This window comes from Manis pentadactyla, chromosome 7, assembly GCF_030020395.1.
Source record: "Manis pentadactyla isolate mManPen7 chromosome 7, mManPen7.hap1, whole genome shotgun sequence".
NCBI lineage: Eukaryota > Metazoa > Chordata > Mammalia > Pholidota > Manidae > Manis > Manis pentadactyla.
This window is the reverse complement of record NC_080025.1, coordinates 122,548,257-122,565,056: the sequence shown is the minus strand read 5'-3', so window position 1 is coordinate 122,565,056 and position 16,800 is coordinate 122,548,257. Positions and strand designations below refer to the sequence as shown.

Here is a 16,800-nt window from a genome sequence, read left to right as displayed (position 1 = left end):
TACAATATAGTAAGACATTTTGAGGGAGAGTGAGTCCACATAACTTTGATGAATCTATTATAATTGTATTTTTTTATTATTGTTACTCTCTTACTGTGCCTATCATACAAATTAGACGTTATCATTGGTATGTATGTATAGGAAAAAACAGTAAATATAGGGTTCAGTACTGTCTGTGGTTTCAGGCATCCACTGGAGGTCTTGAAACATATCCCCCATAGATAAGGGGGAACTACTGTATATTATAGGGAGTAAGAATACAGGGTCTGAAGTCACAAATAGCTTGGTTTGGAATTTTAACTCTGCCCCTTAGCTGTGTAATATTGGAAAAACTATTTATCCTCTTTCACCTTGGGTTTCTTAAACATAAAATGAGGCTATAATAGCAAAAGAAATTAAATAGAGTTATACTTTAGCACTTTTCCTGACACATATTAAACATCAATCAGTGTGGGGGATGGAATTGTTAATGACAGGGCCCTGTCATTAACAATTCCATCCCCCACAAATAAGTACTTTGAATAATTACATTTAGTTATAGTTATTGTGTTACTTATTTTTTTAAACAAGAAATTACTTCAAAAAGTAGTGGCTTAAGATAACAATAAATGTTTATTATTTCCTTGTTTCTGTGGGTCAGGAATTCAGGAGCAGCTGAGCTGGGTGTTTCGGGTTTGGTGTCCCTCATGAGTTTGCAGTTATGCTGTCAGCAGGGGCCCTGGTCATCCGAGTGTTCATTTGAACATAATGGCTATACGTTTTATATTTTGTAGACTATGTCTTCAGCAGTGGTACAGTTATATGCAGCAGATCGGAACTGTATGTGGTCAAAGAAGTGCAGTGGTGTTGCTTGTCTTGTTAAGGACAATCCACAAAGATCTTATTTTTTAAGAATATTTGATATTAAGGTAAGTTTGTTTTGTTTCCACTTGAAACTGCAGGTGATTAGTTTTCTACCCCAGTTATAATTTGGTATAGATTTCTTTATGCTGTGTCTACTTAAATATTAGAAGAGTGAAGCTTGGTTTTAGGCATTGAAGCATGGACATTGTGACCAAATGGGAACGTGTCCTGAGCCAGAACACAAATAGTCCCTATTTTACTTTTCCAGTGCCACCACACATCAAAATAAAATTTTTTTTATGCCTTCAGGTTTTGGGCTTTCCCCATTATCTCCTTTTCTAATGATATTCTTATTCCATCCTGTCCATTACAGACTAGAGTACGTAGTCCTTTCAGGGAACTAAGTGTATTTTAGCTTGGTATATATCCTGTTACTTACTTCAGCATAGGTTTAAAGCATTATACAATATCTGTAGTAATGTATCTGCTACCCATTTTTCCTTATGTTGTTTCTTAACATAGGTTATGTTCATGTTTTCACAGCTTTGTATCCCTCACTCTCAAACATAAATCCACATTGTCCTAGGTTTTCATTTGTCAGATATTCATCTCTTATGTCATAAAAGTAATTATCTTTTTGCTGAGATGAAGTCTCCATTTATCCTTTAAAACTTTTCTGTAGGTAAGCCTCCTTGAATGTTTATATGTGTCAGTAAGCATTGCAACGTTATAATCACAAAAAAACTAAAACTGACCCTGAACTCCTGGATGGTAATTATGGTCAGGTACATTGTAGTAAGACTGTTACTTCTCTGGGCCTTGGCTTATTTATTTGTAAAATGGGATCACTCTCAGGGTCTGTTGCAAAGTATTTCCTTGAGATTAAATGATATTTAAGTTACTGGCACTTTGTAAATTAGTGCTTTTTAACATTTATTTCTTAATATCCCAAGACAGCTGAGACATGGGGCATATGCCTATTACTAACAGTGGCTTACTGTGGCAGTGATCCTGGGGGCTGGGGAATAAATGCATACACATATTTCTCATCACCAGTGAGAAACTTTTGAAATCGAATATATGTATAATGCCACTGAGAAGAAAGGTTATAATGTATTGTATGATTTATTGTAAATATTTTTAAATTATGTTGTTGGTAGAACCTTACATTTCAGAATAGGACAGTGATTACATTTCTCTAACCACTTACTTTATTTGCAGGTAACCATTGCCAAATATTTGCAATTAGCTTTGGTATTAAGGTTAATTATATTTCTTACCCTATGGCCATAGATGTAACAATCATCCATGGTCCTCTTAACCATTGATTAACCATGGTGCATTTTAATCATCAGTCGCTTTCTGCATACAACTGATACTACTTAACACCAGTCTTGAATTAGGAGACCACTCTGCAAAAATTAGGAATACAAAGATAGTTAATGAACAGTACAGACAAGGTATATTTGACCATCCCAGCATCTACAGAACTGAGGAAAAGAGCATGACATAAGCCTGTAATATTTTATAGTACACAGTCTAAATATTGCTGATGGAACTATGCATTGATAATCAGCACTGTACAAAAAGTATCCTGTTCTTTTTATCTAATATTGATGATCCAGTTTTTTGTTCTAGTTATGTATCTAACCACATAATTGTATTTGGGAATGCGTGGCTAGTGACATTATATTCTAGCATACTGTATTAAACTTACTTGATAAGTAGTTTTAATGAAAGAAAGAATATACAGAATTTACTGTTATGTTATTGAGAAATTACTGATTAAATTATGTGATCTGTTACATATTATATGTGGTATATATGTATGTAAAACTATTGTTAATAACAATTCCCTTAATACAAGCCATCTATTGTATTTTACTCCTAGAGCTTATGTTTTTTTGGTAACTCTTATTTTAACCTTTACTTTTTTCTAGGATGGAAAACAGTTGTGGGAACAAGAGCTATACAATAATTTTGTATATAATAGTCCCAGAGGATATTTTCATACATTTGCTGGAGATGTAAGTCATATTTTCCTTCATTGCCCTGTTGAATGTAATTGCTTTTATATTTGTGGAAAGCAGTTATGAGCTTTTTATGTAAATATGGTATAAAATATAAAGAGTTTTTTTTTTAAAGCTTCTTCATAGGTATAGGTAGGTAGGAACAAAGAGCTAAGATTCTAAGAGCCAAAAAAAAAGGTTTCAAAGAGTACTGTAAATGTAATTTGCCATTAGAGGTTTTTTCCATCCTCACTCTGTCTTGGGACAGATAGGATAAGCCTCTGTGTGACTTTAGGCAAATAGTTCAACCTCTCTGTGCTTTACTTTTCTTATCTACGAAAATGAAGTTTTAATTATCTAATAATCCATGGTAACTTTTAAATATTAAATATTATATTGCCATTAAAATTATTTTGTGAAAGAATAGTTCCTGACCCAGAAGAGGGCTGAAACACAATAAAGGTGGGAGAGAAGCAGAATTTTTTAAATGTACTGCATATACATGGGGAAAACTTGCAAGGATTTCTATACGATGTACTCACAGATATTTTCTTAGTGACTGGATTATGGATGATTTTAATTTTCTTTGTTTTCATATTTGTATTTCCTAAATTCTCTACAGTGAAAGAAAAAAATGTGTCATTAGATGACATACCCGTGTTTTCAGGAAGTATGTTCTTGTCTAGCTGTTATTTTTCACCTTTTTCTTGATAAGATATAAATGTACATACACATATATAAAAGTGTGCATTAAATGCCATAATAATAAATGGTGTCATAATGTCAGCATTTCCACATTTTTAAGAATTTACCCGAATTAAGATTATAATTTAAATACCTTTAATTAAGCTGTAAAGTACAAACCAGAACTAGTAAAGAAAGAGTTGACCTGCATTTGACCAACTTTTCCAGTGTTTTCCTTTTCTAATCCAATTATTTACAGAGCTCTAATGAAAGGTCAGATTCAATTTACTATTTTGTTTTTTTTGTTGAAGATAAAGTATTTGATTTAAGAATTTGAGTGTCTACTGGTAACCTTTCTAAATGTAGTCTTTACATTCTCCATGCTTTTTGCCTTCTTAAATTATTCAGGTCATAAAATAAGTTCTTGTCTGCTAATAAAGTCAAGCTTTTTTTCTTCAGATATGTACTCCTGTTGGTTATCAAGTTTTTCATTAAATGAAGCTAATTGTATGTTTTTTGTTTTTTACGTTTTTTGATGAAAATATTTCAGACTTGTCAAGTTGCTCTTAATTTTGCCAATGAAGAAGAAGCAAAAAAATTCCGAAAAGCAGTTACAGACTTGTTGGGCCGACGACAAAGGAAATCTGGTAAATGTTTTTTTTTTAAATTATTTTAAACAGGACTTGGCAAACTATGGCTCATGGGACAAACTGGCCCATTGCCTATTTTTTTAAAAAGTTTTATTGAAACATAGCTATAGAGGCCCATTAATTTACATATTATCTATGGCTGCTTTTTGCCACAGTACAGTTAGATAGTTATGACAAAGCCTAAAATAGTTACTATCTGGCCATTTCTAACAACAGCAAAATCATTGCTAGTCCTTACCCTCAAATATTTTTTTGTTGAGAGCTAGTTTTATTTAGATTTATTGAGGAATTCTAATCTTTTTTGTTTATAACATTCCATATACACAGACTCCTAAATTTGCATTTATAATGGCATTGTCATAATTTACATTTTTAACAGTATTTTATGTTTTGTGAACAAAGACTTTAGACAAGCCCAGAAGCAAATAAGCAGAGTTGCCAACAAGATCTGTTAATATTGCCTCGTCTCTATTTGTCCCTAATATTGTATATTGTAAGAATGTAAGGAACTTAGTTTAATGCATGAGACTCTAATACATATAAAACAATTAGAGAAGGATGCTGGATAGTATAGAGCGTTAAATTCATTGGTATGGAACTGTTTGACAACAGTGTATGAGGCATTTCTGTAAAGTGGGAGAAATGTGATAAGAAAGGTGAGCCTCTCCAAAATAATCTTCTTAAGCAGATCAGTTTTAATAGAAATAACATAAAGAAGTTGAGATCAGCAAATAGATCCCCTTGAAATTAGCCATGCCCATATATTCCTTGAAAAGTCTCTCTACATCCAGGGGTATGTGTTACCCAATTTGAAGATCATTGTATTCAGGATGTGCTTTTCCAATAAGAGAGTAAGCCGTGAAGAAGGAAGACACTGAGTCCAGGAAGCAAGAATGTAAAAGCATGTATTCCATTTTATACACTCTTTTATACATTGTTATTTTAATGGATTTTTATTATTATTGTTATTAATGATCTTAATTTATTATTATTATATAACAGATAATGTTTATTATGTTATTTTAATGGATACATTGTTATTTTAATGGATTTCCAAGGGGGCAGTGAAGTAAAAATGAAAGTAAAGTGAACTAAGTCGTTGCCTCATTATTGCCATCTTATAATATCCCTCTTGAAATGAGTGACTAGGAGAATTATTATGGGCCTGTTGTTTTTTGTTCTTTTTTGGAGCCAAGGTCATTTACCACTTGATGTCATCCTAGGAAAGGATTTAATGCTATGGAGTAATTTATGATTCAGTGTCTATTTCAAGGATACGTTGTTGTGCTAGGCCAGGGGCTCACTGGGGCTCCTTTTAGTCAAAATATGTGACATTTTCAATATAAAAAAGTAAAAAAAAAATACTTCTTGAAGTATAGAGTAATCGACTTTGAAATAAACAGGTCACCTATAGGTGTCTTTCAGCATTTAACAGAATAAATGAATTCTGTTTTATATAGTTTCTAAGCTTTTATACATAGTGCTTCAGAAGCAGAAGATCATAACATAGAGAGACTGTTGATTCATTGTTGGATAGCCCTTCATGCTACATCAAACTCCAACCTCACCTCTTTTTAACCGAGATGCATGGAGTCCAACATTTATAGCAACAAAGAATTAGTCTATTTTCTTTTCCTCCCCATAGCCATTTAATATAGGAGGTCATCTATCATGTCTTCCTCATGCCTTCACTTCTTGCACAAGTTCTAGTTTCTCGTTTGTCACATGATGTAGTTTATAGACTCATCATCCTCAGTACTGTGCTCTGAATCCACATTAGATTTTTATGTCTTCTTCAAATGGTCCAGGTTTGAAATAATGGTCCAGCTTCAAATCTGGGGTCTATATTTGAACACAACACTCCAAAAGTAGTCTGACTAGTCCTGTAATACTAAAAGTCTCTTGATTTGATTCAACACTGTTTCTGTGAAATACCTCACACCATTATCTCCCATTCTTCTTTGTTCAACCAAACCCTCCCTTTTTTCACATGAATGTTTCTGAAGCCAAGATAGTGTCACATTTCTACATACAGCTGACCCTTGAGCAATGCAGGGGTTCTGACCTGTGCAGTCAAAAATCTACATATAACTTTTGACTCCCCAAAAACAATTACTAATATCCTACTGTTGCCTGGAAGCCTTAGCAATAATTTAAAAGAGTCAATTAACAATATTTTGTATATGTACTATAGACTGTATTTTTGTAATAAAGCTAGAGAAAAGAAATGTTTTTTGATATTGTCACAAGTCTCCAGAAAATTTCCAATATACTTATTTAAAAAGTTGGCATAAGTGGATCCATACAGTTCAAACCCATATTCAAGGGTCAACTGTAATTGCTTCTCAGAATTTACACTCTGAACTTTGTATTTATCTCAGTATATTTCCATATTTGTGTCATGACCAATTTAAAAAGTGTTTTCCTTTCTGAATGCAGAGATAACATTACCTTGGAAACTGGAGATTGATATTTATTGACTTAGATAAACCTTGCCTACTTCAGATATTTCAGAAAATTACTTTATCAGACCACCAGATGCAGTAATACATATATTTCCCATTGCCAGGATATTTAACTTGTCCCCCAATTAAATCCTGTTGGTTTTGGTTTATGGCTGTTTATAAACTAATATATCATTATAGATGGGTATTTCTCTTATAATCTTTGAAAATTTTGTGTTAGAAAATCTGTGGAAATGACATTTGTTTAAAATTCTTCAGCCATTTTTGAACTTTATCTTGAAGTCAAAATTGTGTCAGACATGGTATATAAGAGTACAAATGCAAAGGACTGATGTAGAAGTTATCCTGCTTTTACTCCTACCTAATTGGCTATAGCTTTTCAGTATTATTTTGGTCTCCCCAGTGCTCAGACCATCTCTGGATATGCTCATGACCTTTGTGCATTCATTCAGTCCTGTATTTTGAATCCTGTCCAAATGCTGATGATTCCCTAAGTTTTGTCTACACTACTGACTTCTCCCCAGACCTTCAGACTTGTCTCCTCCAGTTGGGTGCCAGGATAGCCTTCAAACTTAAACATGTCTGAGCAGAACACTTGATCCATGTTTCCCAATCCCAGCCAGACCAGTTCTACTCCTCTCCTAGTCTTCCGCATCTCAATGAAAGGCATTGCTCCACCTTGTCACTGGCTCACCATGGTCCCTCAAATAGTACCAGTTGAGTCCCATTGTGTCTACCTTCAAAAACATGTCCAGCTTTATTTCTCACCACCTCTGCTGCTACCACCCTAATCTAAGTTACCCTGACCTGTCATCTGGGCTACCCCACTCCCAGCTAGTCTTCCTCTATGTCCCCTACCTTTTTTCAACAGAGTAGCCAGGATAAACTTCTAAAACCATAAATTAGATCATGTCACTTGCCCTATTCAAAACCTTGTAAGACTTCCTGTCATGCACAGAATATAATTTATATTTTTACTATGATGTGTGGAACCCCACATGATCCAGTCCCTGGCAACAACTTCTACTCTTCCTCTGGCTCACTCAGTCCAGTCTTCATGATGCTCCTTCATGCTGTTTCATCCTTAGGGCCTTTGAGTATGGTATTCCTTCACTTGCTTTATTCAGATGTCTGCATAAGGTCAGTTCCTGAGAGAAACCTTTCTTAATTCCCTATATATTATTGATTTAGGAATAAGGCAGATTTAGGTGAATTAATTTTTTTACATTGATTTTTGATTTATATATGTCTAACAATATTCTTTTGTTTTCTAACAGAAAAAAGACGAGATCCCCCAAATGGTAAGCTCTTGGGTAATTATTGATTAAAAAGATTTTAGCTTATAGTTTAATCTTCATAGAAACATATACATTAATACCTAATATTTTATATGTGGTCAACTATCATTCTGTTCTTATTTTAAAATAACAGATGAGACTTAGAAATATACTATTCTTTGGCTTTTTGTCTAGGATGAAGGAAGACTATGTGGGGTAGATATATCTTACTTATATCTTAATTGTGTATTCACAGTTGTGTAAGTTTAAAAACTGTGCACTCTGGTCTTAATGTCTTCCCTAAAGTCAGTAAATTTTGTCTAGCATGTACAATAGTTTGTCCAGCATATTCAAAAATATTTGCCTAACAAGTTCATTTTAAAGCTTCCTACTAAGATATGTCTTTTTTTTAATTTCAAAATATTTCACACTGATAATATGAAACTAGTCCCTTTCAGAATGGGCCCTTACTGTGATGTTTGGAACTAATAGTTAGGTATACACAACCCACCTTAATTTAACAGTGAACACTTAAGTATTATAGATTTATTTATTTAAAAACATAGTGTATACCAGAGCATAAATGCAGAATATCAAGATATAAAGAACAAGGTCCCAGATCTCTAGAGCAGAGATTCTCATCCTGGACTCCTTAAACCCTCCCTGAAATTGTTTGCTAAATTGTTTAAGTGTATTTTGTTCTTTTCGCTGGGAAGAGAGGATCCAAGACTTCTATCACATTAAATGGTGTATCTGACCCTATGAAGGTGAAGAACCATTGCTCCAGGAGCCTTCATTATGATGGAGAATCTCTCTCCTGCTCTTCAGAAGCATCTCTGTCTCATCAGGGAAACAACATAATACAGAATTCTTAAATAGGACAACCATCGGTGATTGTTGGGGTTCCTTTCTTTTATATTGTCTTCTGATTTGTTCTTAAATTTGTTTTCTTGACATAAAAACATGAGCCAAATATTGCTGTATTTAATTTTGGATTATTTCCCTTATTATAATTTTTTTTAAAGTCTACCTTCAATAGTGCTTTACCGTATGCCAAGTATTGTATACTTTGACTTGCTCTTTTAAAAGGAAATTTTAATGCTTTGTAGGACTGCTGTGGAGATTAAATGAAGTAATCAAAACTTTTAGCATAGTGTGTAATAAATATTAGTTATCATAATGAAGACAATGACAGTGATAATAATAGTTGTTACTATTTAATAATCATTTATTACCTGCCAGCTACTGTCAAGCAACTTTAGGAAGTAGCTGCTATTATCTCCATTTTATAGATGAGCAAACTGAGGTACAGACAGGGAACTTGCTCAAGCTCACAAAACTAGAAGTGGTAGAGCAGAATTGAGTCTCCAGTGATTTCAGAGGCTGGCCTCTTAACTGCTTACGCTGTGTCAAGAATTTGCAGGAGAACTGAGACCTAGAGAGGTGGGTCACACATCTTCAGTTCCACAGCTAGTACGTGCAGAGGCAGAGGAAGCAGAAGCCGCTGAGGCAGAAGGCACTCAGCTGTGAACTTCTAATGCAGTCTCAGAATTTGTTGCCCTTATTGTGTGCCCAATACTGTAATCTCTTTCTGAGTTTTTGAAGTTACTTTGCGTTCTGTGGCTGTATACTGAGTACCTGTGGGAAGGCTGCCTAGTGGTAGCACTTTTGGGAAAGTGACCTGAGATTTTAAACTGTATATATTGTATAAATAATATAATTAAAGTTAAGGATGTAAATACTTAATTTTTATTAACTCAATCTTTTCAGTACATACAAAGTGTATTTCTGAAGAGGCACTTAATCCGTGAATAGGTAGAATTTGTCTGTTCTTTATGTGCCAGTGATGTCTCACAATTTTGTTACCCCTAGTAAGAGAGATAATCATAATTAAATGTAGTTATTGTCTCTGAGATACTCTTGCTTCTGAATGCTTCCATGTATAGTTTTAACCCTTTGGTGCAGTAGTCCTAAGCTTTTTTCATTAAATAAAAAGAAAGTTTTTAAAAAATAATATTATTAAAAGGCAAAATTATGAGCATATATTGCCAATATTTGTATACTTAATTATAAAATATATATATAGTATGGTATCCATATATTACATATGCCATAGAGAAAGAGATAGATATACTGGAAGTTATAATATTTTTTCCTGCTGTGGGTTGTTTGTGCTCCCCACTGTGCAGAGACCCCCCCCCCACCATTTCCAAGGTGGCAGAATACTTAACTGTTTTGATGTGCTACCACTAGGTGGCAGTGGGCATCTTCACTGCCTTGCAATGTCCCTGCAGGTGCTGATTATCAGTTTAGCAGAGCTTTTCAAACTGTAACTATTAAAAAGGCACATTATGTAGAAGTAATATATATTCCTGAAGAGCAATGCAGTGTCTTCCTCACTAGTTCCTAATCCATACATCTTTTTTCTTTATTGATCAATCTCATCTTTTAGCTTAGATGCTTTTCCAATGATTTGTTCTCAGCTTCATGACTGACATCTGAGGCCTCTGGGCCACCTGTTTCTCAACCATTTTACGTTGGTTAGAGTTCTCAGCTTTATATGTAATTAAGGGAAGGACTTCAGCTAGTTCTTTTAGATTTAAAATTACTAGAAAAGCTGTCAGAATATTAAAAGACCTTTTCAATGGACAGTTGGCAGTCAGAAGAAGGTCATTTGTCATTTGACTGTCTTTTGAAAAAATAGGGGAAAGATCCCCTCCATTATATATTTACTTAGTACATGTTCTTAGGATGAGTGTAATTTCATAAATGGAATAATTAAATTAAACTTTATTAGAAATGATTAAGAATATCTCTGTTACCAAATCTTCCATAAACTTATTAAAAAATGACTCTGTGCCTTGAACAGGTTATCACATTTTTGGTGTGTCACTTTTGAGACAAATATTTGTTTGGACTTTAGAACACCATTTTAAACTTATTTTCTAATACCTTCAAACTCTAAAGTAAAGGAATAGGGCCAACAGAAATAACCAGGTACCTAATCTGTTGAACATGCGAAAAACCCATTTTCTAAATTTTGAAAGTTATTAGTAAATATTTATTGAATGATAAGCTGTTGGACTCTAAACTCAGAGAACTAATAAATTGGTGAAGAATGATATATGATAACACTTGTAATTGTCAATCACTTTATGTTTTGACTTTTGTGTAAAAGGAACAATAGTTAATTGAAAGGATAGTGGACTAGGAACCATGGTAACAGTTCACCTTTGCCTTAGTCGCTAATTGTATGACTTGAGAGATCACCTTACTTTTCTTGCCCACAGTTTTCATCTAAAAAAAAAGATTTAGAAAAAAAACTAATTTCCCAGCTAATACTAATTTTCTATATATCTCTTATCATTTGGATTTTCCTCTATTGACTTAATAAAAAAATGTTTTAGCCAGAATTAATGAGATTGAAGTGTAATGACACTAAATACCAATGCAAAGACTTTACAAACTGCTTGGCAGATGAGTAACATTGTTTTTATGCCTGATTTGGGGGTAGAGGTAGGAAGAAAATCAGTCTAATTTGAGTTAAATTTGGTTATTCATTCCACATACCACTTACATTTCGTTCCTGTCCTCTTCATCCTTGAAATTTCTTAAGAGATGGCTGAGCTGTTTTCTCTAGTGAGTTACAAATCAGGCTTACAAGAACCTTAATGTTATTATTTCCCAGAAAGAATTTATTAGCTTGGGTAATTTAAACCATTAAGTTTGCTTTTATCCAATTGTAATTAGAACATACATAGTATAGTAGATTACTTTTATATAAATTAAAGCAGCATAGAAATATTTGTGTTTGTTTTTTCCTAAAAGCTAATTATAGTTGCTAATTTTGTTTTGTTATTTTTTTAGTGGTGAATCTGGTTGCTCTTTTATATTAGCTATTTGAATACCTATTTCAGGAAGGGTACTAGATACAAAGAGAGTACCTAACTCTGACAGTCCTAAGTCTGTCTAAAGTTAGTTCTTAAATTTTATTAAGTATGAAAATAAAAGAGTAAATAGTAATTTGCAGCATCTTTATGTGGATGGTGGTGCTGATATTGATTGGTAAGGATAAGTTATAATAAGAGAGGAAAGGAAAGAAAGAGAAGTAAAAACAGATCATTAGATATGTCTATGAAGGTATGCGTGTAACCTTCCATCAACCCTCTAACACTCAAATGCTGGATATTCTTAGTAGGTCCCTTAATTTTATGAAACTACGGTAAACACTGAAATCTGATATCTGAACAAATTGGAAAATCAAAGTTTTTATCTATTTAATAAACTGTCTCTATTTCTTTAAGTAACCTTTAATTCTTGATCCAGTTATTTCCAGATTATTCCTTGACACTGTATCAGCTTTTAATGATTTTATTCATATTATTCACTACCTTCCATATTTTCCAAGAATTTCTTTATTTCTTGCCAATATGAACAACTTTCCATGGAATTTTGTATGAAATTACAAAAAGAACTTTTAGACATTTGCATATTAATTATACTTACATATAAGTAAACTTTGTTGAGGGAAAATAACTGAATTTTGATATTAAAAATACACATCTTTTCAAATTGCTTTTCTGATAAGGTGACAGATGGCTTTCATAATTTTATTTTAGCTATATTTCATCTTTAATAGAGTTGAGAGAACAGTGGGTTATATATAAGTAAACATTTTTCTTTTAGATAACTTTAATGAATAGAGTACATTTGAGGTTTTCAGCACAGTTGAAGAATTAAAGTGAAATTAGTATTAAGTGATCATCTAATATACATTAGCCTATAATTTCTTGGGATTTCTGTTTGCTATTCTATAATTGTTGGGGGGGTTCCCCAGGACCACCCCTACAGCTGGTGATCCACTGGAAGAACTCAGGACCAAGCACATAGTGGTATTCATGGCAAATATGATTACAGTGAAGGGTAGGAAGCAAAATCAGCAAAGGGAAAGACACATGGGGTTAAGTCTGAGAGAAATCATACACAGGCTTCCAAGTCTTGCCCCCTTTGAGTCACGGTGGATGTGCCTAATTGTAATGAATTATTACAATGTGTGAAATATTGCCTAAAGGAGAAGCTCATTGGAGATAGGTGCCCCAGGTTTATTGGGTGGGGGTGGCTAGACAGTAGGCATCCTTTGTCTAGCACATACTGAGATTCTAGACACCCAGAAGGAACAGGTGTTTGGCATAAACCACATTGTGTTAGCACAAACAGTTGAGGCACAATGAGCCCATCTTATCAGAGAATGAAGGGAACCCTCTCAAATCCTAGTTCCCAGATGCCTGCTAAAGGCCAGCTTTGCAAGCAGTTGTTTCTAAGAGTACCCATCTCAGGCCTGCTATGTTAGCTGTTTTTCTGCATGATAGTGATTGTATTTTATACAACATTTTAAAATTAGCATAAGCATCTTGGAAATTTGCTCTGATAGGTTTTGTCAGAGAATCATACATTAAAATGGAATCTCTATGGAACATGTGTTGCCCTTTAAATTTATAAGAATTTTTAAGTTGAATACATTTCATTCAGACTCTCATACTTTTAAGACCAAGAATATTTTTGTGAATTATAAAACAGATTTTATGCTATATTTGTATCATTCCTGAAGATGTTGTTAATAATATCTGAAGCATTTTTGCTGTTGAACCTTGTGAAAGGTGAAAATGTTTTGGGGAAAATATTACTGGGTTTAAATATGTTAGTTTTGGTAAAAAGTAGTAGTAAAATGTGTACTTTTTTCCTCATGGACTAATAAAGTTGAATCAGGGAAGTAAGACTAGATTTCTTTCTTAGATTTAAAACAAAGTAAACTCTTACTTTTTTTTACTGTTTCATGTTATGTGATATATACCATTTTACTGAGAGAAATGTGGAATGTGTGAGGCTATTACAGTCAGAATTTAAGGGACCAGACCGATTAGGTTTAAATTTCTGTTAAAAATTCATATTCCTCATGGGATTTAATGTTATAAGAATGTTAAATTTGCTTTGAAATAATGCTATCTATGTTAATGCATCCAAAAAATTTATTTTAGGCTTTTGAAATTTAGGCTGTATTTTTTCCATTATTTAAAAATTACCATGCAAGTTTAAAATGTAAATAATTTATAGTAATGAAGTGGTCCTACCTCAGAGAAAGATATTTAAATTATAAACTATGATTGTAAGAATTGTTATCTTAAATTATCTCTCTTTAATATTACTTCAACTTTATTTGCAGGTCCTAATCTACCCATGGCAACAGTTGACATAAAAAATCCAGAAATCACAACGAATAGATTTTATGGTCCACCAGTGAACAATATCTCCCATACCAAAGAAAAGAAAAAAGGAAAAACTAAAAAGAAGAGGATAACCAAGGCAGATATTGGAACACCAAGCAATTTCCAGTAAGACAGTTCTTTTGCTGTTCTGTTCTTTACTTTCAATTTACTTATTGCTGCTCTTGATTTTTAACTTGTTAGAAAATTTTTATTTTTAGGAGGACTCGTATTACTTTTACATTTGCATGTCTATTTAGCTGTGGAGTTTTGTTTTTTTTATTTTAAGGCTATTGCTCAGTAGATTTTCTCTGAATCTTAACAGTTTATTTACTTTTCCAGCCATCAGAAAAGAAAAACAGAATTGCTTCTTCAACTAATTATTGTACATAAAAATGATTTCTCACTTTTCTCTATAAATGGTATTTGGAAATTGCCTGGAGGCATTGTCCTAGTTTGTTTGGGTGCTTAACCAAGTACCATAGACTAGATGGCTTATAACCAACTGAAATTTATTTCTCACAGTTCTGGAGTCTGGGAAGAGGCAGGCAAGATTTGATGTCTGGTGAAGTCCCACTTCAAGTTCATAGACAACCATCTCTGTGTCCTCCCCTGTTGGAAAAGGGCAAAGGAGCTCTCTGGATCCTCTTTCTTAAGGGCACTAATGTCATTCATTCTTAAAAGAATCTACCATCATGACCTAATTACCTCCCCAAATCCTCACCTCCAAATACCATCCCATTGGGGATTAGATTTTAACATAGGAACATTATGTGTAAGCAGATGTCAAACCTTTGGTATTTTTTTAACATAATTCAAGTATTTTTGTATCTTTTCACTTGCTCATTACAGAATTCCTGTCCTTTCATATGTGATGCTCATATTCTTATGCTAGTTTGATAGTTAAGAAGATGAATGCTCAGAAATATTGTGCAAAAATGTTAATAATTAATTAGTATCAGAATCAGGGCTAGAATCCTGATCTCCAAAATACTCATACAGTTTTTCTCTGAATGTCTTTGAGAACTGTTAATTCAGGCCAAAAATTCATTGGATGGATTAGATTTCATATATATTGTTTTAATGCCCTTTATGTATTTTCTTTTTCTTTCTCTCTTTTTTTTTTCTGCCAACTACTTTAGGCACATTGGACATGTTGGTTGGGATCCAAATACTGGTTTTGACGTAAGTGTTTTCACAAGCCATAAACCTTTTTACTCTATGTGGGAACATTATCGCTTTTCTTTAGATTTTTATTTTTAATTATTCATTTTTGTGAATTCTGATATTATCTAAATGTGCTCAAATTTATATACATATATCACTGAGCTTTGAAACCATAGTTTTGTTCTATCATTCATGGCTAAGCCCCCAAAGACAAAGTTTTTGTACTCCTTGGCTTTATATACTATAATGTAAAATCCTTGTGTTTTGAAAACCAAGAGAAGAAAATTATTTCTGCTAAATACTAAATAATCACTTCAGGAGAATATGTGCCAAATTACTGAAAAATACTATAATCAAAATAGTGTAATCAAATTCTTAATATCCAGTTGTTAAATTATCTAGATCTTCTTCTATAACTCTTTTCGGCAGTTTCATCATTCATTAATTTATAGCACTCTGAGCAAGGTAGGTGAAATTGCTGCCAAAAATAATTGTTTATTTAGCATTTAATCTATTTTGGTTACCTAAGTAATATGTTATTCACATTTGATAGATAATCAGGGTTTGGAAAAGTTATTTTGAAGAGAACTGTTATTTCTGATTGGAATCAAAAGTCCTTTTGTTTTTTTTTCTTATAATTACAGTGTTATAACTCCACAAAATTTATTGAATTCTTCTTTAAGTTGCGCACTATGGGGTGCTTAGGTTACAAGGAGGGCCTTGACCTAAAATTTTCAAATCGATTTACTTTTTTGTTTTATTTATGATTAAACATAAATCTTATTTATGACAAGGTGGAACAGGTGAGCATTAGAGATGTATGAATCATGAATGGGTTAATAAAAAATATAAATGAAATGTTCTTCTTTCAAAGGCAGGGAACAAAAAAAATATGATTAAAATATAAAATCTATTATTCTTATCTGTTCTATTTTTTATAAGAGAGTCTAGTTAGCATATAAATAATACAACCATATTAAAAGTTTATAACCTTAAATGATTTCATAAGATAATTTCATAAAGGGCTCAGATAAGAATTTTAACATGCTTATTTTTTGAGCTGGATTTATAGTTAGTTATTTTATCTGTTGCAGTTGAATAATTTGGATCCAGAACTGAAGAATCTTTTTGATATGTGTGGAATCTCAGAAGCACAACTTAAAGACAGAGAAACATCAAAAGTTATATATGACTTCATTGAAAAAACAGGAGGTGTTGAAGCTGTTAAAAATGAACTGCGAAGGCAAGGTAACTTTTTTTTTTCTATTAAAGTGTTCTGTTTTTTCCTTTAAATCTTGAGGTGAATTTTATGGAAAACAGCTACACACGTTCATGTGAACTTTGCTTAATCAGATTCTATGAAGTTATGAATGAAATAATTTGGCCAAGGGTACTATGTTCAACATTCTTCTGGTATAACTAAAAAATTTGACAAGGTTTGCTTA

The 16,800-nt window shown here is 32.9% G+C and overlaps 1 protein-coding gene across 3 annotated transcripts in view; it reads left to right on the top strand.

Moving 5' to 3' along the window:
• The window catches only part of WASL (WASP like actin nucleation promoting factor), a 73,907-nt gene that overhangs the window by 38,362 nt on the left and 18,745 nt on the right, over window positions 1-16,800 (top strand). For all 3 annotated transcript variants that reach the window (XM_036905600.2, XM_057504734.1, XM_057504735.1), the window contains 7 exons: window positions 774-908; window positions 2,784-2,870; window positions 4,087-4,183; window positions 7,929-7,952; window positions 14,149-14,317; window positions 15,331-15,373; window positions 16,450-16,603. In XM_036905600.2, the coding sequence (XP_036761495.1) occupies window positions 774-908; window positions 2,784-2,870; window positions 4,087-4,183; window positions 7,929-7,952; window positions 14,149-14,317; window positions 15,331-15,373; window positions 16,450-16,603 (709 nt within the window). The remainder of the gene's footprint in view (window positions 1-773; window positions 909-2,783; window positions 2,871-4,086; window positions 4,184-7,928; window positions 7,953-14,148; window positions 14,318-15,330; window positions 15,374-16,449; window positions 16,604-16,800) is intronic.